The sequence below is a fragment of the Ammodytes marinus genome (assembly GCF_949987685.1).
Source record: "Ammodytes marinus genome assembly, chromosome: 12".
In the NCBI taxonomy this organism is placed as follows: Eukaryota; Metazoa; Chordata; class Actinopteri; order Uranoscopiformes; family Ammodytidae; genus Ammodytes; species Ammodytes marinus.
The window spans coordinates 12,343,768-12,370,604 of NC_137216.1; the positions used below are offsets into that span (position 1 = coordinate 12,343,768).

At 40.7% G+C, this 26,837-nt stretch overlaps 1 protein-coding gene across 1 annotated transcript in view; it reads left to right on the forward strand.

Annotated features, from left to right (window-relative positions):
• stxbp5l (syntaxin binding protein 5L) overlaps window positions 1-26,837 on the forward strand; it is a gene marked incomplete at both ends in the record, with an annotated part of 139,581 nt that overhangs the window by 63,000 nt on the left and 49,744 nt on the right. The window contains 3 exons of the mRNA XM_080038200.1: window positions 4,510-4,591; window positions 11,598-11,698; window positions 16,939-17,073. Coding sequence (XP_079894326.1) covers window positions 4,510-4,591; window positions 11,598-11,698; window positions 16,939-17,073 — 318 coding nt within the window. The remainder of the gene's footprint in view (window positions 1-4,509; window positions 4,592-11,597; window positions 11,699-16,938; window positions 17,074-26,837) is intronic.

Below are 26,837 nucleotides of genomic sequence, written 5' to 3' on the forward strand. Positions count from 1 at the left end.
GATGTGTATATAATGATATAAAAACAGGATATATCTGAGTAAAGCTAGGGGGTTGATTCCCAAACTGTACAAGACTGGTTCCACTTTACATCCCTAAGTTTGTTATTGAACATTTTTCACAACAGTTTGTTGTTCTTTTCTACCCTGTATTTCATCCTGAGAAGCTCACCACCCTAGTTAAACCAACAGCTCTGAAAGGTGAGAAGCTTTATGGATGCTACAGCATATTACGTGATCTTTAAATAAAGCCCAAATCACCAAACACAATAGGGAAGTCCAATTTTTCACAGGCATTTTGGTGAGTTAGCTTGCAGCAATGCATCGTTTGACTACTGTATGGATATAGGCAACTTCACCTTCACATCAACTTTGTGTTTTGACAGCATCAAAACACAAAGCGCTTGTTTTGAAGTGAGTGTGATGTGAATTCAAAAAGGGTTTGTACAAAGACTTGCCTGTCATGGAGAGAATGATCTAGACTGACAGGGAGATGATTTAAGTCTGTCGCCAACCATTCCCTTTTAAGTCAGCCCTACTGTCTCACACACACACACACACACACACACACACACACACACACACACACACACCCTAGTTCGTCTTTGTTGAGTGACTTGACTCAAAGACGCTCATTGCATTTTAATTCATTCCCCCAAGCTTATCTGGCCAAAGTGCTAATCTGCTGATCCACTGCTTTCCACAAACAATCTGTGTGTTTCCTTTTTGGAAAGCATAAAATGGAATCAAATAAGAGTAAGACAATACAGCATATTAGGCACTGGGCAGTAAATATTCTTCAGAAACAACTCTACAATTCACTGTATACGTTATGGACATGTTAGGCTTGTTAAACAGGGAGCATTTCACAATCAACAATACAACAACTTAAGGGTTTTACCAACCTGATGGCCTGAATTTTTTTTAAATTTCCTTTATTCATTGAATATACTGAGAACTCTAAATGCTGACACCAAAATAACAAACGTGTTTTACACCAGCATATCATAAAGCATTCACGATAGCACCCACTGCCACAAGCATAACTCACACAATCAATTCTTACCATTTTTAAGACACGTACAGGTGCAGGCAGTCACCTCTGACTTGTTTTTATCAAAGCCTTTTGTCCTGAAAATCACTAGCTTTGCGGGTATTCAAAGAATAAATACACATGTTAAAGCATGACTTCTTAAAAGGACAGGCCTGCTCTCTGTGCTTAGTGTACTGCCACAGATTGATTTTTTTTTTCTCAGTATGAAAGCGCATCTATTGATCTATAGATTTATAGGCGTCTATAAAAATAATGGGTGGCAATTTATAAAAATGAAGAGAGCCAAAATGTATTGAATGCCCTTGAAACAACCTCTCAGGGGATATACAGTAGGTTATTAAGCTAGCATTGACCATAATCCAGTCAAGACCTAAAAAAATATTTTAAGCATTGTATTCCTATATAGTTTATTTACTATATAATGACAACTCAAAAATGCAGCAAGAACAGGTCCTTCGTGTGCATGAATAAAAAGTAGTTGTTCTTATTTATTTTGTATTTGTGGACTGAAACTAATCTTTTGCCTAGGGTCATGAGCAGAATTTTCAACCCAGATCTGTCTTTCCTCCTCAGTGCACCTGAGATCTGCCTGGTTCAACAATTCTCTGTATCAGTCCATGGCTGCTGCTGTAGATGTAATACGTTGGTCTAGTCCAGCAAGACTGTGTGGATGTTTCTGCCCTGTTGGTTTCTGGGTACATTGTGAAACTGGAATGAGATGTGCTCACAAAATGTAAAAACAGTCAGCACAGCTAGTGTTGTTTGTGTGTTTATATTTTAGTAGTTGTGCTTTGTCTAAGTAATGAGTGGTGCATCAATGTGAATTACAATGCAAAACAGTCATTGTTTTCGATGTTAAAGGACAGGCAACTAAATTGGATATGCTGTCCACACATACATCTATCATAAAAAATATAAATACTTAAAAATATCTCTAGTCCACACAACTATACCCAATGACATGCCAGGAGAAAAGGAAAGCAACTGTATCTCTTTTTCATCCTTCTCCCTTGACCCGGTCGTTTTGCAGCAGGTTAAACCTTTGTTCTTTAGCCTCCTTATCTCCACAATTACTAATTTTGTGTTTCATTAAAACACATGTTTTCCTCACTGCACTTGTGCACTGTCAGACAACTGAAGAAAATATTTTATTTTGGCTCAAAAATGTTACACAACACTTCGCCCTGAGCAAAGTTTGTTAGGTGTGGGAAGTGATTGATGTAAGGTGAGGTGTACCGAAATCCCTGTAGGTAGAAGAGGAGGGTAAAGGAGTCATCTTTTCGATCAATAATTCATGTCAAATGCCCCAATAGGACACAGCAGAAAAAAACTCCCTGGTACAAAAATTATGAGCCATCAAAGTTAAAGTAAGTTGAAGAAGTAAAAGAAACACATTTTGATTAATACTGAACAACCTGTAGTGATTAACTGTACTGGATCCAACTGGCTCCGTTTTCATGTTGTGTTATTATTTCTTTATTACTTATTTCCATCTGCTTTGAAATATTTATTTGGGGATTTAACTTCCTCTTGTAACCATACCTACCTGTTTAGTAGCATAACTGCACAAATATTAGATTTCTGGTCACAAGGCTATTCCCTTACACATACAGCAAATAGAGTGTTCTTGAGCAGGGACATGATGTTAGGATGTATTATTTAGTACCCATTGGGAAATGACATACTGACTAGTAACAAGAACAGCAAGAAAAAACACCTAATGTGTATGTAGCCATCAATCAGCTTTCGAGGGTGTGTTGCATGATTGGTGTTCATGGTTATTCTCTGCACTGTACTGGGCAAAATTAAGCCCAGTTGGTCCATGTTGCCACCAATCACAAACAGCATAGCAGTGTTTAATTTTTCATACTGACATGCCCTCTGAGAGCTTACTGCAAATATTACTTTTCAAAAATGTTAAAAGTAGCCCAAGGGTTTGTGGGCTGAATAGCAGAGAAGTGTGTGTATTCCCACGCCAACTTTCGATCATGCGTGGAATCAGCGACACTCAATGGCAACACCACAAAATAAATTTCATTAGAAAAACACACACATATGTGAAATGCTTCGCACCCAATATATTTAATCAATTATATGTATAAGCTTACCTATAGCAAATATAGGCTACTGTAGTCTATGGCATGCAGTTATGATGTAGGTTGAATTACTTATCTAGTAGTTCTTTACATGTTTTGGTTATATTTTCAAATTGAATCTTATTGCGCTACTCTATAATAATATCCTATAGGCTACGTCGGGAGGTGTTTCCGTGAGTGGCCAGTGGGTGAGCAAATAGTCTGTATTTTAAGGCGCTGTGTAAATAGTAGTTTTCTACAAAGTTAAGGCCAACAAATATTAATTACAACTGTACATTTTGTTAGATAAAATCATCTTGTGAATTTAGCAATTGATTACATGCATCTTTTTTCCATGACATTTCACCCTGGAAGTTCAAACTATAATCTGACGTTGTTGAAAATGTGTGGATCTCACGGGAGGGAAACAATGCCCTAGAATAGACTATAGGATAATGCATTATTTCACTTCTCCCAACACATTTTATATAGGCCTACATATGTACAACAGGTACGCTAATACTGTATGTGATATTTCATACAGTAAAAAGTTGGGCGAAACTGCTTTACAAAGACTTTAATGACTGTACCAATCATGATATGTGATAAGCATGCGCACGTGTGTATGTGCCAGTTACGTTGGCGCATGCATGGCACGGGCTTTCTTCCTTCCCAGTCACTATTTGCGGTCACCTCCCTTTTCTCCCCATGTCAATCAAAGTGCTGTCCTTATTAAGAGCGTCACCATATTCAGGAGCAATTTAGCATTCACCATTTCTGGTAGATTGTGGAATGGAACAGGGATGTGAAGGTGTGCGCCGCATAGTTTTGTAAATCGAAAAAAATAAATTTGCGCAGCACATTCATGGTTTTGTGCAAACCAATGTTTTGTGAAGGATTCTACACACACCTTAATAATTGAGGCCCCTGGTGTTTTGTCAATCCTCCTTCCTGCGTGCTATATGTTAGGGAATATAAATGTACTTTTAACTACAGTATTTTCTTGAACTTCTTGAGACCAGCTACTTGCATTTACAGATTTATAAATCTGCCATCACAAAGTAATGACTGAAGTGTAGTTTATGTTTCTTCTACTTTTAATGAGCCAGTGCTCATTTGTTCCATCTGATACATTTTGTCTTATTATTTATTTAAGTAAAAAACAAACCTGTCATTAGAATTAGTATTTGGTAAGAAAGATACTACATGATTTGTATTTGGCTTGTTAAAACTAGTGCAGTAATACAGCAGTCCTGCAATATATGCTGCCTTCATGAACATAACAAAGTTACGTTTTTGTTGAACTGTACTGTATTTTTTCCCCCATATTGTGCCGTTACCCCAACACTTTTGTACACTTCCTTGACTTGGTGATGTAATCAGACTGGGAGGAGCCGGGGTGGACTGCTTCTGTCAGCATGAGAGCACAGCAGCTGTTCTTCAACTGAATTTCCTCATCAATGAGGTAAGCACCACTTCATTACAATGCTTTCCTCAATCTGCTCATCATAGCCACATGTTACCATCAACCTGTCCACTGCATGTACCCAAAGGTTCTTTCACTATGGGCCCTAATAATGTATTTGTCTATTTGAGAATCCCTAGTGGTACTTTTTACATTTTCTTCCTATATTATATTTAAATTAAAGAATCATTGTGGTCATTACCTTCCCAAGGACAAACATAAGCAATATTTTATTCTCTTCTTCTTTATTCTGATGTAATCTATGTGCTCTTTATTTCTGCCTCTCTCTGCTACTCTTCTGCACCCACTCTATTTCTTTTTGAGCCTACTGGCTCTTTCAGCCCACTCCTCTATCACTCAGTGGTCTACTTGTGATGTGTCTGAGACAAATGGAGGTGGATGGACCTGAAGATGGGTGTGCGTGTGTTTGTGTGACAGGTATTGAGTATCTGTGTACCGTATTTGTGTGTAGGAGCATCTCCGCGGCGTGTATCAGATTGTGAGTGTGCATGGTACAACAGCATGTGGCTTTGTGTCTCCTGATTTATTGGTGTGCTTGTAAAAGCTTTTAAGGGACTGTGAGTTGTTGTGCCATTGACACATTTAGTTTATCTGCATTTTTCCTTAAATTATTTACATAATCGCTTGACATTACGTGTCTATTTGTTAGTTTCATTCTTTTGTTTCTTCATACAGTAAGGGCCACATCCACTCAAGGATGGCGCTGCTTTTGCATCCGCTAAACCGGTGCAAATGAGAGAAAAAATAGCGCCCTATCCGCAGAGCATGGGCAAAGGTGGAAATTCAGGCACACTGCTCTGAAATCCCCCTGCAGAGCAGACAGCGCAGAAGGTGCACCTCTCTCATTTGAATGTATTTAAATGAGGGAATATTCAAAATGCAGTGCAAAATTGCTCCATTCCTATGCAAATAAGCCTCATTGCAAATAGCACCTTATCCTCAAAGGCCAGCGCTTTTTGCAACAGGCCGTTTAGTGGAGCAAATACTGCACATGAAAGTGTGTACTAAATCTTGTGCAATCTGATTATCTGTCTAAACTACCCTTTTATCTGTCTCTCTGTCTCCCTCTCTCTCGTCAACACTCGTGAGCTTTACATTATATTGAATTGATCTTGAGTTATATTATAAGGGAAATCTACAGAAAGTGGGTTGTACTTATATAGAAAAATACTGTTAAGATGGAGCTTAGGTTTTTTTAATAAGGGCTGCTTTATTAAAAACAATGTCACCGTATAAATCTGTGATCTGTGTGTAACAGCCGACATGTGTGGATGTGGAGCAGATTATAGAACATTCATCACCATCAAATCCTAACCGATCGCCTTGGCACTGTGCGTAAAGCGTAAAAAAGCGCACAACATTCTCTTTATAGTAAAATGAATGCCACAGCGCATCAAGTTATTGACGTGGATCCGCGACCCCTTCTCCTGCAGCTCCGCATGGATAAAATACTCAAAATGTTGCATCACATGCTCCAGCACAGAAGTGGGATGAGCAAGTCCTTGTTGAGGTAGTTTTTTTTAAAAATAATAGTAGACCTAAGCAAAGCAGCGTCTTTGCCTTTTTTTATTTACTTTTAAGAGAAGTTGGATTTAGTTTTTTTCTCTGAGTGTCTCCCTGTGCCAACCCATCCCTCACATGAATACTAAACGAGTGCAAACTGCGCCCAGCTGTCAAACTTTGTGGGCGTGTTAGCGCCGGTATGTACTTAGTGCAAATTCCTTAGTGGATACTGTGCTAAAACGAAGTAGATTGCAGGCGCTATTTTGCCTCAATTTGTGGAGCTATTAGTGCGTGCGCAATCCATTCTAAGTGGATTTGGCCCTAAGTGTGTGTGTGTGTGTGTGTGTGTGTGTGTGTGTGTGTGTGTGTGTGTGTGTGTGTGTGTGTGTGTGTTTCATCTGTGCATACACAGTCCCCACTGGTGGCCCTTATATTAACCTCACTGCTATAGGTCTTCTCATCTTCTGACAGAGTGACTAATAGCAGTGCGTTATTCAGTGTGTGGGCTGCCGGCCACCCTGCTTATGGTTGCCTTGCATATTCAGTCTGGCTTCTTGACATTCAGTGTGGTGTTATGACTTATTCCTATTAGCTGTATGAACCAGCAAATGAGGCCGCTTCCTTGCAGGTACCTGTGAATGATGAGCTTTAGCTTGAGCCTGTATAAGTCAGTCTATCTCTTCTATGTCATTCAAAGGTCATTCAATTCAACGTGTTTAGTTGTAATCTGTTTTTATTATGTAATCATTATTTCACACCATGTCCGCCTCATAAGCCTCTCCTCGCAATTTTCGGAGGAGAATTCAAATGTGCCATTATCATTGGAGGGTATGAATAGGCTAATTAATGTGTTTGTTTGCCTATTCTGAATTCGTTATTTTGCTTGATGAATAATACATCTTAAGAGGCTGAGGGTGCTGCTTGGAGAAAGAAAAATGGATTGTTGTGCTATGCTAAGGACTGGATCGCAGTATGGGTCCGCAGGAACAATGCTAGGGTGTTTATTTAATTTTTGTTTTATTAAGTGGTACATTTTTTTTAAAGAAATGTAAAAATCTCAAAAAGATAAGATAATAATTTTATTCTTGGTACACAAAAAAGTGTTGCTCAGTTTGGCTTTATCAGTCTATTCATCAATCAGATTACACTGAAATAATGATATATAAGTGCTTTACAATTGATGACAATGGACAATAAATTATATTTCCCAAGCATTTGCCAACTGCTATCAAATCCATCCATCCTTTCATCCATTGTCATCCGCTTCGACGGTGTCGGGTTGTGACGGCTACAGATCCAGCAGGGGACCCCAACCTTCCCTTTCCCGGGCCACACCAAACAGCTCTTCCAGTGTGGAAATAAAATCGCTTCATCTAGTCCTGGGTCTTCCCCGTGGCCTCCTCCCAGCTGGTCATGTCTGGAACACCACCCTAGGGAGAAGCCTAGGGGGCATCCTTACCAAATGCCTGATCACCTCCTCCCATGTAAAGGAGCAGTGGCTCTACAAGTCTCATATAGGCCTTTCACACCGCCGCAAAATCGGAGCTAGTTCTGGGCTTGTTCGGAGTTAGAGCCAGTGTTTTGGTTTCACACCGCCAAAGAGCCTGCTCCGGGCCGTAAAAACCGGGGGAACTCATACCCCAGGATTGAGCAGGGTTTGATAAGAACTGCTTGCGCGAACGGTTGGGGGAGGGATTATCCTGACCAACCAGAGCAACTCAAACCTCATGCCCGCCATATTTAAAAACACCGCTACTACGAGACATAAACATAACATAATTACCGAACGTAGCGATCAAATTGACCGGCGAGAATACGCTGTATGGGTCCTGTTTGCTTAAGAAAGCAAAGCGAGAGCCAACAAGTGTAAAAATAAGACGTATTCGCCGCTTTTGTTGTGCTTAAAGCTAGCGGTAGCTTTAGCGTTAGCCACAAGAGCAGCGGCGTCGGGTGACGTACACACACGTTTACAGTGACGTCATGACGTTGCTCTCTTGCCGGCTCCATGGCTGTCTCCGGTCGATGTGAAACCAACCGGTTCATAACTGGGATAAGGCTGTAACCAGTTTTGAACTGACCCCAACACCAGCCTGGAACTGACTCTTGGTTCATTTTGGTGTGAAAGGCCTATTACAGATGACTGACCTCCCCATCCTATCTCTAAGGGAGACGCAAGTCACCCTCCTGTGAAAACCCATTTCCACCGCTTGTACCGGCAATCTAGATCTTTCAGTCAGCGATGAGATCCTGCAACCCCTCCCAACCGCGGCTATGACTTGATATCTTGTCCATGGATATCACAAACAGGATTGATGACAAAGCGAAACCCTGGCAGAGGCCAACCCCACCAGGACAGAGTCTGATTTATTGCAGAGAAACCGGATGCAGCTGTTGCTTTGAGAGTACAGAGATTGGCTGGCCCTGAGAAGTTCAGGTCATATGCCTTCTCCGCATCCACAAAACCAAGCATACTGGTTTTCTGGTATCGTTGTTCCATAGTCAGGATGGAATTCACATTGACACTTTCCCAGAGCTAGCCTCTGCCGCCTGGGTCTGGTCCGCACTGCCACCCATGTGACCCCAGCCTTTCTTCCTGCAGTTTGTGGGTCCACACGCTTATTCGGCGTCTTCTTCGCCCTGCCAGGCTCCTTGGGCCCTCCCTCTGGGCCTAGCTCCAGATGGGGTGCCCAGGGCTTTCTCCACACAGGGTCATTGCAACTCTTCTAAGCTCTCTCGTGGGGTCTTTCTGAATCATGATTTTCACGTTTCACACGGTAGGCGACATTCCGCTCGCGTTGTCGCCTGGCCCCGCGGCAACACGTTGCGCTTCCCGTGTGAAGTGACGGGTGGAGGAGCTCGATTCAGATTTTTCAACCGCCACCTCAAAAAGATAAACAGTTCTCAAATATTCCTACGAGTGCGCGCATGTGTTCGACGAGCATGGAAGCGACACTGCCTGACAAAACGCTGCGCCTTCTCTATGCCCGCTTGCCTCTCCATTGAGAATGCATTAGCAGGTGCGACAAACGCCTCAATTGTGAAACGGCCGTTAGTCTGGCCGTTAGTCTGACACCCGACCAGGAGCACCAGGCTCCAGACAACACAGCCCTCAGGTTCATAGGGGCACACAAACCTCTCCACAACCGATAAGGAGATGGTTCACCTAGTGTAGAGGAACATATAAACACATAAATGTGCTTGAAACCATTTTTTGTGTGCAATTTGTATTTGTATTTTTTTGTATTTTTTTTTTTTTGCATTGTTATGCTTTATTGATAGTGTAGAGACAGAGGTGAAATGGGGCAGAGAAGGGAGTGACATGCAGAGAACGGCCGCGGGCTGGAATCGAACCCGGGTCCGCTGCTGGCCGAGGCCCATGGGGGGGACGCCCTATCAACTGAGCTAAGGGCACCCCCTTTGTGTGCAATTTTGACCCCGCTGATTGTCATTTTGCCCATGCTGTGTACTATGCATGTATACACCTGCCTGGTCGCCTTGCCTGCAATGCCATCCAGACATTAATATCATTTTACCATAATGGACCTGGCTATCATCCTGTTCTCTCTTCTTCCTGTCTGGTATGATGTCTTCATTACCTGACATTCCATCATCTCACTCCTTCAAGTGACAGAAACAAACCCTGCCAGCTTCGGAAAGATTCTTCAAAATGTATTTATCATCATATATTATAAACTCGATAAAAGTGGAGTTATTAACTGTGCTCTAGTGACAGGAATTATTATTGATCGAGTTGTTGAGCCAGGATAGCAATTCTAGATTGTATTATCTCCATGAAGGTCCATAACAACTGCCCAATTTGAATTCCACCAACAACAAAAACAGTTTTTATCATATCAAGATTAAAAAGCAGACCTTGCTGAAGGGTAAAATGAAAAATCGAATATTATCCTGTGTCAGACATTTGAATTGTTTAAAATACTGGTAATAATATAAGCACATTCTTCATTGGTTATATTTGACATGGCTAAGGATACACTTTGTTGTTATAGGGTGAGAGGCTTCGAACATAATAGGAGACAGTAGGCAGAAAATAATTATTTGTCTAATGAACGAGGCTTCATTGTTCACTTTGCAAATAGGTTTTTGTGAAGTAGCTGCCATGTTTTTAAGTGAGATGTATGAGTCACAGGCAGCACTTTAATGTCAAGTTCATTCATTCATGTTTAGAGTTTGGGTGGGGGGTGGGGGCGTAAGGGGAATTAGTCACTAAAGGAGAGTCTTTGCAAAAAAAGGTAAATACTTTAAATGACTGTAATCAGACATTTTATTTCCATCCCCAACAATACCTATGACTAGTTTTGAACATCTTCAGAAATACTGACAGAGGACAGTTTGCATGTGTGTCCTACTTTAAAAACAGATCGGGATATCTGTAAATGCTTTCCACACACGCATACTGATGGTCCACAAAATGCCAAACTTACTGTGCAATACAGTGTCCATTTAGACCCATATTTACTATTTATCCACATTTTATTTACCTGAAAAAAGAACTAAATATATGCAGGGTGAGAGATTCAGTGAGGGTTAGGGGAACACATTCGACAATATGGAAATCAGTGGGAAGCAATGTTTCCATCATCCCTTTCACTGTGCAGTCTTTAATCTCATGATTACATTTGTAATTCCCCCTGGGCTCCAGTCTATACAGTGACGAACTGGTAGCAAAGCCACAGTGGGCATTCCGCTGTAATTACAATCCTCTGAACTTCAGTTCTGTTTTCCAACATATTCTATTATTTACTTGTAATATTTTGATGTAGCTGATTATAAATATACTGGATTCTATTTACATCGTTACAATCATGTGTTCATCTGTCATTATCATGATTTAGATATTCTGTAGATATTTTCACAGTTTTGAAAATACTAATTGTGTCCAATATAACTGTAGTTGGAGATACTTAAAATGCAGTTACCTACACTGGAGCTTAATAGCTGGAGTCAAGTATGCATCTCCTTCCTCTTCCTCTGCTGAGGCTGAAAAGCAAGTGCACCACAATGCAGTGCAATCAAGAGATTTTATCAGGGGTCAACTCTCAGGCTATGTTTACACGACACTGGTGTAAGAAGTGTAAGAAAGATGCGAGTGTTATCTTTCAAATTTGAGTGAATTCTTTGCCTCACATCTGTTTGGACCTTTGTGTTGTTTTCCAAACCCCCTTGTTGGGTGGGTGTAAAACCTCTACTAGCTTTATTTGAGCTGTTTTAGCTCATGTGTATTTGAGACACAGTACTTACTTTTAAATGCGCCTCTGTGTACAGTACACCAGACGGTTTGGACCCTCAGCTCTTGGGTGTGTCGTGGGTGCCTTCCAGCTGTAATCTACTGTATTTGTGTACTTTGTGCACACTGTCAAACAACCAGGACTACAGGACTTGGGTTAATTCCAAACGGCAAGGTGTCCTTTGTGTCTGGGCAATTATTCAATACTGATATTTCTTTTTTTTTGGCCTTTAGGGGGCACTGGTCACTGCCTGTGCAGATGACACGCTACATTTGTGGAACCTGCGTCAAAGGCGGCCGGCTATCCTGCATTCGCTTAAATTCAACAGAGAGAGGTAAGCATACATTTTATTTGATAACAACATTTGCACAAACAAACTCAACACGTTGCTCCAGTTAAAGATAGATTTGACTGTCCTGGGTCAGTATATCCGCATTCATAATCATCTCGGGATTAGCTTCTCTACTCGTCATTTTTAGCACATTGACACAGACCAGCTCTAATCAAGGATCCAAGAGTCATCATCCTGCTCAACATGCATTACTCGTAGAGCCACTACCACCACCATGGGCTGTGACCGCTGACTTCCCAGTGGTTATTAGGCAGCTGAATCCGTCTTCTTTGTTACATTGCCACCTTAACCCTAGAGACAGATAAACCAGTATTTCCATGATTGCTACAAACTGGTATCAGCAGAGAGAGCTGGTGGAACATTGAATAAGTTATTGCTTATGGAAGCCCAGTTGGGCTGGCCATGAAGGTAAAATAGTTGGATGTATTTTTTTTTAATCATAGTTCAAATGAACAACATCAGCAAAGATGCTGTCTAGCAGTAGGCCAGATAAGTCTTCGTTTGGAGCTCCCCACCTGTGTGACAGTCCCTATGATTCCATATGTGACACCACTCAAGGAGAGGTTGTTAGAGCTTTGTTGCTTTTCCCTGACAACTTATGCCACACCCAGTTGATGCAACAATACACAAGTGTTCAATTGGCTGGGGAAATCTGCAGAATGTTGGCTGACTTGTTTTTGGAGGACAAGGCCCAATGAGTGGGACTAAAGTTGTGAAGAACGACGCTCTGTTGGTTACGGTGATTACACTCTTCGTCTTTTTTTTGCTACCGATTTTACTTCATGCTCAGAATTCAAGAACATATAGGGCCAGTTTCACAGACATGGATTAAGCCAAATTCTGGACTAATTTGTAATTTCAATGGAAAATCTTCATTCAAATTCCCATTTAGTCTAGGATTTGGCTTAATCCATGTCTGTGAAACTGGCCCTAAATGTTCTCTAGCAGGGCCAAACGCCAAGCCCCCTTTACTATCCCTGTCCTCAAGGTAGACTTGATGAACTCCATGTACATGAATCTTTATGTAAGACCACTCACACACCAACCCTGAGAAGCCCGACCAGTTCCACACCCTCAGATTGGTGCTTCTTTCAGCGAGTTGTCTCTCTGCTTTTCCCCAGCAGAGATAGCCTAATGTCTGCTGACAACCATTAAACTTAAATGGCAAACAATGGCCTTTAGATACTGATGCTTGGTTTTGGACCACATTTAGCCACACTGTCTGAAACTCTTTTACCCAAAGTGTTGAAGAAAACTCATGGTGACAAAAATTGAGAAGACAGGTTCATATACAAGTGTGTTTTGAAATGTATTTGAAAATATGTCCCAATCATTTTTATGTTCCTCTTTTCATCCTTTGAGAAAATGTTGTGAAATGTTATGAAATCATGGCACCTGTGTCATGGGCAAGGACTTTTATGAATATGCTTTTTCACTGAGTGTGATGGAATTTAAAGTGCATTCAAAAATAATGTGAAGGATTTTTTTTTATAGAAAGTTTCTTCAGAGTTTCAAATGCAGGTTGTCAGTTCCTGAGTTACTTTTGATGAGTTCATAATAATAGCAGACTCACCCTGGTTGCAAGCACAAGTCAAGGACTTTGGATGAGTCACCGCGCAGGTTTTCTTTCTACTGAAACTTTCCATCACAAGACAGCTGTAAGCTCTCAAGAAAGAATCTCATTCCTGATACCTGGGATTGTGGAAGAATTGAAAGTACTGTCTGCAGGTTCTTACGGAATGAACTTGGTGTCTTTGTTATACAGTGACCAGCTCAAGTCATTAGCAGTGTGTGCGAGAACTACAGCCCCAAACCTATATTACATTTGAGTGATTTAAAGGTTTCCAGAATTTGGGACACCTGACACCTGCAAATGGGCATTTTTTTTTAATTCTTTAGTTTAATGTCTTGAATGAGGTATTGCTAGAAGAGTTTTTTTGCAAGGTGGTTTAGGGGCAATATGCATGGTCACAAAAGCCTAGAGATTTATGTTAGTATGTGCTGAGATGATGATGGTTGAACTTGTTTTAACATGGCACCATGTTTGGCCAGTTTTCTGAATTAAACACCTCTTCTTTAGAAGTAAACAAACACATCAACTGACAGAAACTGCCTTGGACTGACATAAGCTCCTTCCTTTGGACAAGCCCGAGTACTGCCCCAGATGCTCTTCTCGTTTTCATGGAACAAATACGGTGTCACCCAAATCCATTATTGATACAGTTTGGCTCTTTGTTCATTTATGTAAATTGTATTCTATCTGAATGTTGTCCCTGATTAATCACATTACTTTGCTGCTAAAGCCTAAAGGGTATCATTCCTTTGTGAAATAATATCACGATTGTCGCTGTGACACCGTCTTTCTGAGATTTTATATTTGATATAAATTGGCGTATTAACTGTACCTATCGGTGTGTGATACACATGCCCACACAAGCACTCAGAGATAAAGGTTAGAAATATTTTTTCTATCAAAAGTGTTGAAAGCCTCTTTCAGCTGCTCTCTACCTGTCTTGTGGTGCGATAAGGTAGGAAGCGAATCAGTGAATCATGCTTGCTGATAAAAGAGAGAACAAGGGCATTGTGAGTCATCCCTCACAACTGGTCACCAACTTGCCACTTAGCTCTATGTCTCTAGATTAAACCTCTGGCAATTATCACCTTAACACCTCCCCACCACCCCCTGAGAAGAACTGATGAATCACCGGAGATAATTGTTTTGTTGTAACTGTCACTCTGCATATCATGCCTGACACCCCTCCTCGACTGCCATGCCATTGTCAACGTGAATTTGAAGACTTTCAGTCCAGACAAAATGCATACAACAATACATGAGCCATTCTGCACTTGCTGTAATGTGTCCGACTAATGTAATCATCTAAGATTTTGATTTATCATACCAAATACTCCTCAAAGGTTAACCAGTACATTTCATTGAACAAATGTGTACATTTTAGTGCAATGGCTGAAAACATGTTGAAAAAGACAGTATGATCCTCTGTTGCTCTCATAGCACGTTATGCCCCTCCTGCCAGTTTGAATAGTGTTGTCTCCCCAAGCTCTTAAAATCCTTATTGAATTGCCTGCCATCTCATTTGTCTTCTATGTAATAATCCTGCTGCTTGCTGGGTGGGTGTGTGTGGGTGCTGGAGCCCAATGATCCCTGCACCTCTTCAGGGTAATCTACAAGGTAATCAGCATGGACAGGAGTGCCTGAGTGCGTGCTGATCTTTCTACCCTTGGCTACGGTGATTATAAAGATGATGGCAATACGATAGATGGCCTTGCATCTCATTATTATTAGTTTGATATGCCATATGTACACCCTACCTGGCTTTACGGTTATTTATTTATTTGCTAAAAGCAATAATAAAGGTATGTACAGTCATGAAAAACCTGGTGAAGTCTTGGATTTTTAAAATTTGGATTTTAGGGGCTAAAAAATGTGAAATTCCCCAAAAGTTTTGTGTCTACACTGGATACTTTCAGGCACAATATCAAGTGTAGATCACCATTATGCATGTGAAATGAAGGAAAATAGCAGCAAATATCTTGAAGCATATAAATCAAGGGTTGCGTCTATGCGCTGCAGCTAACACAGCCATAGTTAAACCTACACCATGGCTTGAACATTGCAGTCCTTTGCCTCTGGACGTTTAGCTGTCCATCAGAGGAAGCTGTGGTTGCTTATCAAGGTTGAGGCTCATGTCTGTTCTGGCTCAGACACTTGTACTGTAGCATTGAACATACTTTTAGGTCCTTTTTTAAGGGATACACTGCCAATTGATTGATGTCAGCCTTTGTCAAACATTCAGCGAATATCGCCATTTGAAATATTCTGCCATTGGGGAGCTGTCTACTGTTTTTTTTATCAATGTATACTTTTTACTAGTGCTGGGTAAGTTTGATTGATTTTCGATCCGAGGAACGGGTACTATGTTGACTTGCAAATAATTATGGTGGTGCATTTTTTGGAATACTTTTTATACATACAGAGAAATAACAGAAATCACAGAAAAGATTAATGTCGGAAAATTGTATTACATTCATGAACAAAAATCATGAAAAATCAATTGGCCCAAATGTTTCCGAACTTTGAGCAATCATTAGGATGTTATACAATTTCAAACTTATCAGAGAGGAGTATTGAATATGTGTGTGAAGGCCGTAGTGGATAAGCCTACATGCTACTGTATAAAGTCACAGCATAGAGAAAGTTCAAGTTTATACTTCTGGCAGTTATTTTGAAGGGCTCTTTGAATAACTATTTATACTGGCTTAGAGTGAGCCCACAGCCTGAGTGCAAAAGTTCACTGACAAGAGAGAAGCAGGAGTGGCATTGTAAATGGCAGGGGGAGAGAACGTAGGCGATAATACCTATTCGCAAGGTGCTGCATGCTGAGGAAAAAAAGAATTTCACTTCCCTGTCAAGGGCTGAAATTTACCTTGACTATATACAGACTTTGATGAATGAATCAAGAATTCAAGTCACTGAACAATTATAAGTGTTTGGTGCAGATGGTCATGTGGACATTGTAGGTCAGTAAAGTCTTAGGAATGGCATTGTACATTTTGAAAGTTGAAAGATGCTTAGCAGGCGACAACATGGCTACAATGCTATTTTAATTACTTTGTTGTGTAACAATTGTTTGATTGAATAACTGCCTCATAGCCCATGTTTGTTCAATGGATTGGTTTGTGTTGTGCCCAATGATTAACATTATTGTTATCTATTGATCTCTACATTAGATGTGTACATATTTTAAAAAGGGAAAAAAGCACATCATTCCAAAAAATGTTTTATTTTGTGTGTATTCTAGATGGACAAAAACTTATATTGCCTAGCATTTTGATTTTTTTGTTGCATCATATTTGCTGTATAAATAGCAAATGGACTCTACTAATATAGGCCTTTCACTGATTATCTCAGACTCAAAGCGATTTGCATTGTTTTGCGTCAGACACACACATCCGCCCTGTACACATTTCGTTAACCTATACTTAGGTATCAAAATCCTAATCAGTTGTATCTTAAAACGCACATGCTGTAAATCTGTGTGTGTGTACTGTATGTAAAAAAGTGCACACTGTTTAACCATGCTGCAGTAGAAATCCTCACATCCATTGATTGCACAATCCTTGAGACCAACTCAAAACGATACCTCTCTGTGAATGTTCATATTCTAACAGTCTGTTTCCTCCTTTGTTTCTTGTTTCTCCAGGATCACATTTTGCCACCTTCCCTTTCAGAGTAAATGGCTGTACGTGGGTACAGAGCGCGGAAACACACACATCGTCAACATTGAGTCCTTCATTTTGTCTGGATACGTCATCATGTGGAACAAGGCCATAGAACTGTAAGTTGCCCGTGCTCCAAATACTGGAGTTGACAAACACACTAACAGTTATCAGTGATGATGACAGTGTTGATATCTTTATGAGGCTGGTGGTGTGATTGACAGTGGATCAGGCAGTAAAGTTGGTAAGTAAATATTGGCTCGCTGGCAATTGCACAAGGTTTCAATGCACCGTTTTCCCTTTCCTATATCTTTCATAAAAACTGATTTTTAACAACGGATGGACACCTCAGTGAGTTAAATGAATACATTTCAGAGTGTGTCACAAACCTTCCATGAAGGAAACAACAAAATTGCATTACATCAGCACCCCTTATCCTCCCATTGTGTAAATGTTCCCAATTGGCTGTAAGCATTCACACTGTTAAATAACGCCTCATGTTTGGGCGCAATAGTACTTATCAGTCAAATGAAGCGGTAACACTTTATAATAACTATCCGCTGTAACTCGTTAATAGATCATTAGTAAACTCTTAATTAATGATTATTAATGATTTGTTAAGTGTTTGTTAGCAGTTTGTTAAGGATTTATAACAATGGTAGATAGTTAATAGCTTAATAATTGAATCAGTTCATCTGGGAGGTAATCCGAGATACCGACGAGGCTGAAATAGGCTATAGATTATACACAGTGCATGGGCAACTGAGGGCAGCCCCATTTTAACATATTTTTAAATAAACTCAATACACACTGTGCATGCCATGGACTTGAACGTGACGTGATCAGTTAATCTCGGATTACCTCCCAGATGAACTGATTCAATTATTAAGCTATTAACTATCTACCATTGTTATAAATCCTTAACAAACTGCTAACAAACACTTAACAACTCATTAATAATCATTAATTAAGAGTTTACTAATGATCTATTAACGAGTTACAACGGATAGTTATTATAAAGTGTTACCAATGAAGCCTTTATTGATTTGTTGACATTCACTTCTCTTTGTTGCCTTTGTAGCTGACATATGCTGCAGATTGACAACTTACCATCAAATACACAAGTTGTTCTCACTGCTTAGTTGCATTGTATCTTCAATTGATTCCTTCTTTTTTTTACCAGCCTACGCGCTGTTCTTTTGGTGTTACCCTGACAAGTCCCCTGCTGCAGTGTCAGTCACAAGTCCGTCTCATACCAAGCCATCTTGTTGCCTTGTGACAGCCAACACTGTAGTCATAACACTGATGTGTATGCGTGGGACTTCTACAGTGTCTGCCAATCATTGCTAAAGTCTCTAAGGCTGAGACAGTTGTTTTTAACAGGGTATTTGGTTTGTTGATTCCCTACCACAATGAAAGAGTCAACAGTGGACCTTTCAATTTGTTTTCCACGTAACATACAGTATTTCTATTAGTTTAAAGCGTGTGTGATATGTTCGTATTTTACACTGTTCATCAAGTAATTAGTTGATGAACAAATAATAATTACTACACATCAATTAAATATAACATTAAACTATATTGGAAAAGAGTAGAGAATTTTACATAGCAAATTACACATATTTAATTGCCAAAGTCAATGTTGAGATCTTCATCTAGCTTCTAAGTTTATCACAGATTGAGATGCAAAACTAATCTGTTGAAATCAAGCGACGGTGATAGATCAATTACATCGTTCATTGAAAGACAATGTATATGATCAGTCCATGTTCACTATATAGTGCACATATCTTGAGTGCACACATTTTGAGTGGGGCACTCAGAAACCCACAATTCAATCTTCCTAGTATTATACTATGAAACACACAATTGTGTGACAATACACCTTCCTTTGATGACTCAAAATGACGATGATTAAGTGGAGTGAATGATCACAGAAACAGCCATTAACTTTGTAATATTAGATCATATGCTTTCTTTTGTGCTTTCTTTTTTGTCCTATCCCTTTGCCGGGGGAATCCCCGGGGTTCGCATATTGTTGCACATCTTATTCCTGCCTTTGCACAGCAAGAGTCCTTATTATCAGCTAGTTCTATGTCATTAGAGCTCAAGAAAAATAGACACCCAAAATACATAGTGCAGTGAATATCGACAAAACATGGGATACTGCAGTATCAACAGATAAATGTTAGTCTATATCTTTGGTTTTAATGTGTTTCGATTTTTCTTATTTAATTACACCTCTCAACTTTTTTTTAAATTTTCATTAGATGTGTCCTGTGAGAAAGTGACAAACTTTGAACATCTTACAGTTTTCTCAAAACACAAGGAGGCTTATATTTAATGCCAGACTTACTTGACAATTTGACACCTACAGATATTCAGTACATCAATACATGTATCCCCTATTTCCTCATTAAACTACTATCGCCTTGAACTTGTGAGACTTTATATGGTACATCCAATCCATGAATTAAGTCCAATCTACTGAATACTTAATGACATGATGTAAGTTTGGTCTTTATCGTCCTCCGCCCTGTAAAATGACAGTGGACTCACCTGTCTGATGAATAAACAAATCCGGAGCCAGCATTGCCATGTGACCCAAATTGTCACATGGCAATTTGGGTCACATGGCAAAAGTGTTCACATATTCATACTAATGGACAGGCCTCTATTTGGAATCACTAAATACAATTTGGATTCAGCATAATCACATATTGGTATGAAGTGGCATGTAAATAATAGCAAATGTAAGAATATAGGTATAATGTGCTGTTTGGACTAAAGTGGTTGGAGCACACATCTATCGCTACAATAAGTTTATTTACACTCCAAACAACTTTGTGTTCTGCCTGAGACTACGCCATAATTTATTCTTTATTGTCTCTGTACCTTTCCCAAGAGGGGGTTGTGATAAGTTGAACTAGTAGAGGATGAATTTTCTCTTATCAACACACAGAGCGTCCTGGGAGTTTTATAGTTTGGCTGTGGAGGTTTTTCCACTAAACATGAATAGAGATGAGGGCGGGGACTCTGTGTTTTCCTGTGGTGGAACATTAAGGGAGCAAAGGAGAACTCATCCACTATTTCCACTATGTACAAACAGCAGAGTGTGAGTCATACAATTGTTGTGGGTGTATGTGTTTACACTCACGTGCACATTTGTGTTCTCATAGTGTTTGTTTGTGTGAACCATTCACAGATGCGCTAATTTAATTTAATAAAAATGTTCTCTCAGTTGAAATGAATCAGCAATACACCTGGGACCAGTGTGCCCAAACAGGAGGCACAGGTTTTCATTGAAATTCAAATGGGTTGGCAACATATTTAATGCACGATTTCATCTACAGGATATACTGTACCTTCCAAACATGAGATAGACAAAATGAGATGCAGGAGAAGTGGCAAAACACAGCCGCCTGGAACATATTCTGCTGCAGTGCACGGATCCCTGATGATCTTAATTGTGTTTACGCCTGGCATCACGTCAACTGTAATCAACATTGGCATGTTTGGATATTTCTGCCATTGAGATTGTAAAATGAGTTATAAGTATATTCAAATATATTTCAGCATCCTCCTGGTCCCACACCTTTTTGTAAAATGAAGAAGCAGTCTAAAAAATGTACATGCTCCAGAAATATGTGACACGGAAAGAAACCCTGTCTCGTAAAAATATTTACCATCATTTGAAAGTTCCTTTGGAAAAAATTGTAATGCTTCCTTGATTTCCATCGGTATATTCATATAATGAGTCTCCAAAACATTCCATGACACATTTACTTGTGTTATTACAACCAAAAAGAAGTTATCAACCAATATCTTCTACAACAAACAAACAAACGTAGCATACTTAGCAGTCTAATCACCGCCAAATTGGTCAAATGTGAGCCCAAATTAAGTAATTCTAACAAACAGCTGACTATCAGTATTAAGAAATACTATTAATGCATTTGTGTGCCAACTAAACATATGCAACTCATTAACACCTCTGCAATGTCCACATCATTCAAATCAGGCTCATGGAAAAATATATTTTGTCACACATCTTGTCGATGATTCCTTCTGTGTGAAAGAAATATAAAATGTAAGCCACGCAGCCGATGGGGATCGGCAGTGCGTCTGAGGTTGAATGGGTGGCCGCTCTAGGTTGATTACACGGTCCGTGAAAAAAAGTCAGACGCGCAGTAGACGCGCAGTAGAGGTAGGATGTGTGTGGAGGCCGTAACATGATGTTCTTGTGCCAAAATATGTTCTCACGTATGTCAAGCCAAAATTATTTCTTGCTCATAATCATCACAATGGAGGTGATTAAAATTGCATCATTTTGCATAGTGTGCCTTTAAAGATTATTTTACAACGACATTTCTTTGTCAATGATGACGGTTCATCCCTATCTATCCAGGTTTTAATAATGCGTTGGCCAGATCTTAACCCGATTTTAGTAATTTATGCTTCTCCTTAATTGTTTTCTTTGTTTGATCCAGGCCAATCATTTCACCCTTCTGAAACAGAGTTACATCTTTTCTAAAACCACAGAATATGTTTTCTGACATGGTTGTTTAAGAAATAAGAAGCTATAATCTGCATCAGTTAGGGTTAAATAACTTGTTGCCAACTGAAACATATTATTCGCTGCAGTTTTTGAGCAATGGGCTCTTGCCTATTTGCTTAGTAAAATGACTTTGAGGCCGGGCAGTTAAATTCCATTCACCTTCAATTATTTGAGGCAGAACCATCTTGTCTGCAATAACCCTTTCATAGATTTATTTTTTCAGTCTCTCTTTGGTGCTCAATTGGAATTGTTTAGTTAAGCGGTATTGCTTGTGGCTGCCATGAATCTGCTGTGCTAATGTGCCAATAAACATCTGCAGCAGTACAGGGATTCTTATTTACAGTATAGGTGTGTGTCTTGTCTAAGGTACAGAGCATGTATTACCCACTAAAGTCAGAACAAGTGAATAAACCTTTACAAGAGCAATGAGGTAGCAAATATACATTTCCTAATCACTCAATCTCACTGTTTTAAGCTGTTGGGAAAAGTCAGAAAGTAAAGTAAAGATATTTAATACTGTCAAGGTTTGGATTTTGAACACAAGCTGCTCACTATTTGCAGCTTTAAACACAGCTCTGTTCACTCACTCAGTCGCTCTCCTATCAGCTGCACCTGCTCGGCTGCTCTGCAATCAGGCCAACTGGCTTCACCTGGTTTCAACACTATTTAAACCTCAATCCCCCCCACTCCCCCTCCCCCCCAGCCATATTGTTATTTAGCACTATAGGAGACCCTCCAGCACTTATTTTCGGACTGATCGCTTGTTGCCAACCTTGCATGCTCCTGACTCATACTTCCTGTCGATCCCATGGTAACGCCTCAGCCTTCTGTTCAATGACTACGAGTTTCGTCTCTGACACTTCCTGTCTCTGGCTGCCTGTGGATATTTGGCTTTCCGCTGCTTCGTCGTTGTCAAGAGAGTTTCTGGAATATCTAGCCTGTTGGATTGCTGTCCGCCATCTTTACAGTGAGTTTCCCTGTCGTACTCTGGAGAGGAGTCAGGGAGAAGGGGATCACTTCTCTGCCAAAAGTCTCAACTGTTGCTTCACTGGCTTTTCCCCTGCCGCTCCTCACACTCTCACACAGTCTAAAGAAGACTGCCTCAACTGTGCTGCTTGACTACAATTCAGTTTGTTCAATAAAAGTAATTACCAATTCTAGTTCCCTGTCAGTTGTTCTGCTTCTGGGTGCTAAACCAACCCGTTTCTTCCAAATACACCTTGATTCACAACAGACAGGCTTGTTTAACAGTTGACGTTTATTGGCACATGATCAATTAGCCTGTTGTGTGCAAACCTTTATGGCATAAAACAACCCCTCCACCACAGAAACAGAAATCAGATCTCATTGGATAATGGCTCACGAACTGGTTACTGGTTCGATTTATTTTATTTCTAGACCAGTCTGGAAAATAATTTGAAAGGAATAATGAAGCCAACATTTAATGAAGATGTTTTAGAGTAATGAACACCTTTAGACACCATTGATGTTTTCTACATCAAGAGCAGTACACCTAGCCTGGAAATCCAGACCCTGATATTTTCAAGATTCAAGGATTTTATTGTCATTGTAGCACAACGAAATTCAGTTTGGCACTCTCCAGCAACAATATCTAAAAATGACAAAACAAGACAATTGACAAATAAAACGATGACACAACAACAAAGACCAAATGACAAAAATGGTTTAAAAATAAATATATAAATAGTGATATGTAGATTTAAAAATTTAAGAATTATCCCTATACATATTGTGCCATATATGCAATTCATATGAAGATAAAAAAAAATTTATAATGATTAAAAATGTAGATGTGCGTGTTGTTCTTAATGCTTTGTTAGGGGGGTTGGGGAGGGGAGGGGGTGATGGAGGCTACAGCTCTTGGAAAAAAACTGTTCCTCATCCTGGTGGTGCGGGCCCCCAGTGTGCGGTACCTCTTCCCCGATGGTAGGGGAACAAACAAGGTGTGTCCTGGGTGGGTTATATCAGAACTTATTGACCTTGCCTTCCTCTTCAGTCGGTCACCCCACACAGAGTCCAGGTCTGGTAGCTCAGCTCCGATGATCTTTCTGGCCGACTTAACCACCCTGGCCAAGTCCCTCTTGCTCTCCGCTGTGCAGCCTGAATGCCACACACAGCAGCCCTGGCAGAGAATGCTCTCAATTGTACTCCTGTAAAAGTTAATGAGCAGGTGTGTGGCTAAACCAGCCTGTTTTAGCCTCCTTAGGAAGAAGAGCCTCTTCTGGGCCCTCTTCACGAGACTGGATATGTGAGTAGCCCATGTTAGGTCCTTAGTGATGTATGTCCCCAGGAATTTCACAGAGTCCACCCTCTCCACCTCTTCTCCATTTATGGTAATTGGGGTCTGCATGGTCCTCTTGGATCTCCTAAAGTCCACAATGATTTCATTGGTTTTGGTGGTGTTTAGGATCAGGTTGTTATCCACACACCACTCTGCCATGTGTTGGACCTCCTGCCTGTAATGGGACTCATTGTTGTCAGTAATGAGCCCCACCACAGTGGTGTCATCAGCAAACTTTATTATTGTGTTGGATGGATGGGTGGGGACGCAGTCATGGGTGAAGAGGGTGTAGAGGGCTGGGCTGAGTACACACCCCTGGGGCGCACCTGTGCTCAGGGTTATAGTTGAGGATGTCAGATCCCCTACTCTGACATTCTGCGGTCTGTTCGTGAGGAAGTCTAGGATCCATGAGCAGAGTGAGGTGGGCAGACCAAGATCAATGAGTTTGAGGACCAGTTTATGGGGGATTATGGTATTGAATGCGGAGCTGAAGTCCACAAAGAGCATCCTTACATATGTGTTGGGATGCTCCAGGTGGGACAGGGCTGTGTGAAGTGCGATGGAGACAGCGTCATCTGTGGACCTGTTTGCTTTATAGGCAAACTGGTGGCTGTCCAAGTCCACAGGGATGCGGTCTCTGATGGACACCAGTATCATCCGCTCGAAGCACTTCATTATTACTGGGGTGAGGGCGACTGGGCGGTAGTCATTGAGGCAGGTAATGGCAGATCGTTTGGGGATAGGGACGATGGTAGTGGACTTAAGGCAGGTGGGGACGGCGGCTTGATGCAGGGAGAGGTTAAAGATGTCTGTGAAAACTCCTGCTAACTGGTCGGCACATGACCTCAGTATACGGCCCGACACCCCATCAGGTCCAGCAGCCTTGTTGATGTCAATACTTCTCAAGGTAGACCTCACCTGGTGGTGCTGAAGAGTGAGTGGCTCCTCCTCCTCTGGCCCTGTCACCTGATGCTCCACTGTCACCCCACTGTGCTGCTTGTCAAAGCGGGCGAAAAAGTGGTTTAGGGTATCTGGGAGGTCCCTGTCCTCATTAACCATCGTGGTCTTGTGTTTGTAGTCAGTTAGAGTTTTAATGCCTCTCCACATGCTCCTGGGGTCCTTATTTTTAAAGTGACCCTCAATGCGCTGTCTTGAACGATAGAGGGTCTGGCCACGATCAATAGTGGCCTAATTGCCAACACAAGGGGCGGCTCATACTCGTGCATTTTAAATGCCACTGCACACAATTGGATAGCACTACTACCAATCAGAGCGATGAACAAGGTGACGGCCCCGTTCGTTTAGCAAAAACGGGTTAACTGTTTGGATGAAACTTTCGCCGTGGTCAGTCGGCAAAACAGAACATTCCTCTTACTTGCTAATGAAAGATTTGAGTGCTGTCTTCCAAATCGTAAAGGGTCGAGGCCAAAGCCGTCTCAAACTCAATCAACATATCCGCAGCATCTTTGATGTTTACTATCACGGCTTCGTCATCCGGTTACGTCCGCCCCAGAGCACCATACATAGGGCTCTGGCCCGCCCATATCAGAAAGAACGATTTGATTGGTAGCTCAGGATTTCATGACATATTTAATGAACTTCAATGGAGAGTGCCCAGACCAACAGGCGCAGCAAATTTAATTTGCCAGCGCCTAGTGGCAGGTCTGGAAATGCCAGGCTAGAACACCCTCTCAACTTCTCAAAATATGATGCTGTACCGAACACTGGCAATCTCTAATAATACGTTTATGTTTTATTAAAACATTCTTACTGTTGTCATCTGAAAGGCAAACTTTATCAGGAATAAATAAGTCAGTGAGCAACTCTCAGTTGACAAATTCACCACTGTGTGAAGGCTTTCTGCAACCAAAAGCAATGGCCTTACACATATAATAGCAAGCCTTCGCCTTTAGTCTCATCCAAAATCATTAAGTGCTGTGAACTTTTCCCCTCAAACAACTTAATAGCTAGCTTTTATATGAATTAACTCAAAAGGAACTTGGTATAATCCATGGCACAGTGTTTGTGTTTGTGTGGTGTGGCTTTGTTGATGAACAACACAAGGTCTGGAGTCAAAAGTGCATTTGCATGCTCTATCAGAAAGTGTATTTCAGCTTAGAGTATTATTTGTTCTGGATGGCTGGTGGAGCAAGATTAGCTCCTGGCATTCTCCTATTGTGGCACTTCAATGATTGGACAGGTGTTGTGTGTTGCGAATGGTTTGTTGATACCTTGGCTTACCCTTACTTTAACTGCTGAACAGAAATGTTTGGAGAGCTTGCTTTGGTTTTATCGCCTTACAGCAGCCGGTATAACTAAATGGGCCCATCTGAACCCGTCAGTTGCAGTTTTCCTTAGTTTCCGAGGTCAGCTCCAATTATGCTAGCTACTATGCTAGAATATTGTGATTGGTGTTGCAGCAGTCAAGTTCTCTGTTGACCAAGTGGGCTTTGCTGGGCTTTTGGATTCAGAGATGTGGTGGACTATGACGATACAATTAATTTTACAGCAGTACATTTTGGTCTGAAGACCATTTAATCATTTAACCATGACATTCCCTTCTCTTCTGCATTTGTGTTAGTAAGGGATAATGTATAGCGTACGGGTCACTCTTGAGAAATAAAGACTGACAAGGTGAACAGGAGCCAGATACGCAGCGAGAGTGACCCGTTCGCTTTACATAATCCTGCTTATTACACGGCTACTATCTAAATGAATTGAGGCAAAATAATGTTTTATCTTTGGTTTTATTTATTTATAAATGCATTTATAGTTTACGGTACAAAGAAAATAGTCCGCTACAGTCCGAAATTCCTCCATAGCAACGGTAACAGCGGGCATTATCGAGATAAAATTTGCCCGTAGAATGCTGTGACCAATCGGAATATAGCATTTATTGGTGTTGTGTAATAATTTGACATAATCACAATATTGACAGATGATGATATAGTTGTGATTTTGTTGGCCAAAAAATAAAATCCAGCAACATGTTGTTAAAGCTGCAAAAAAGTTGTTGTCTTTTT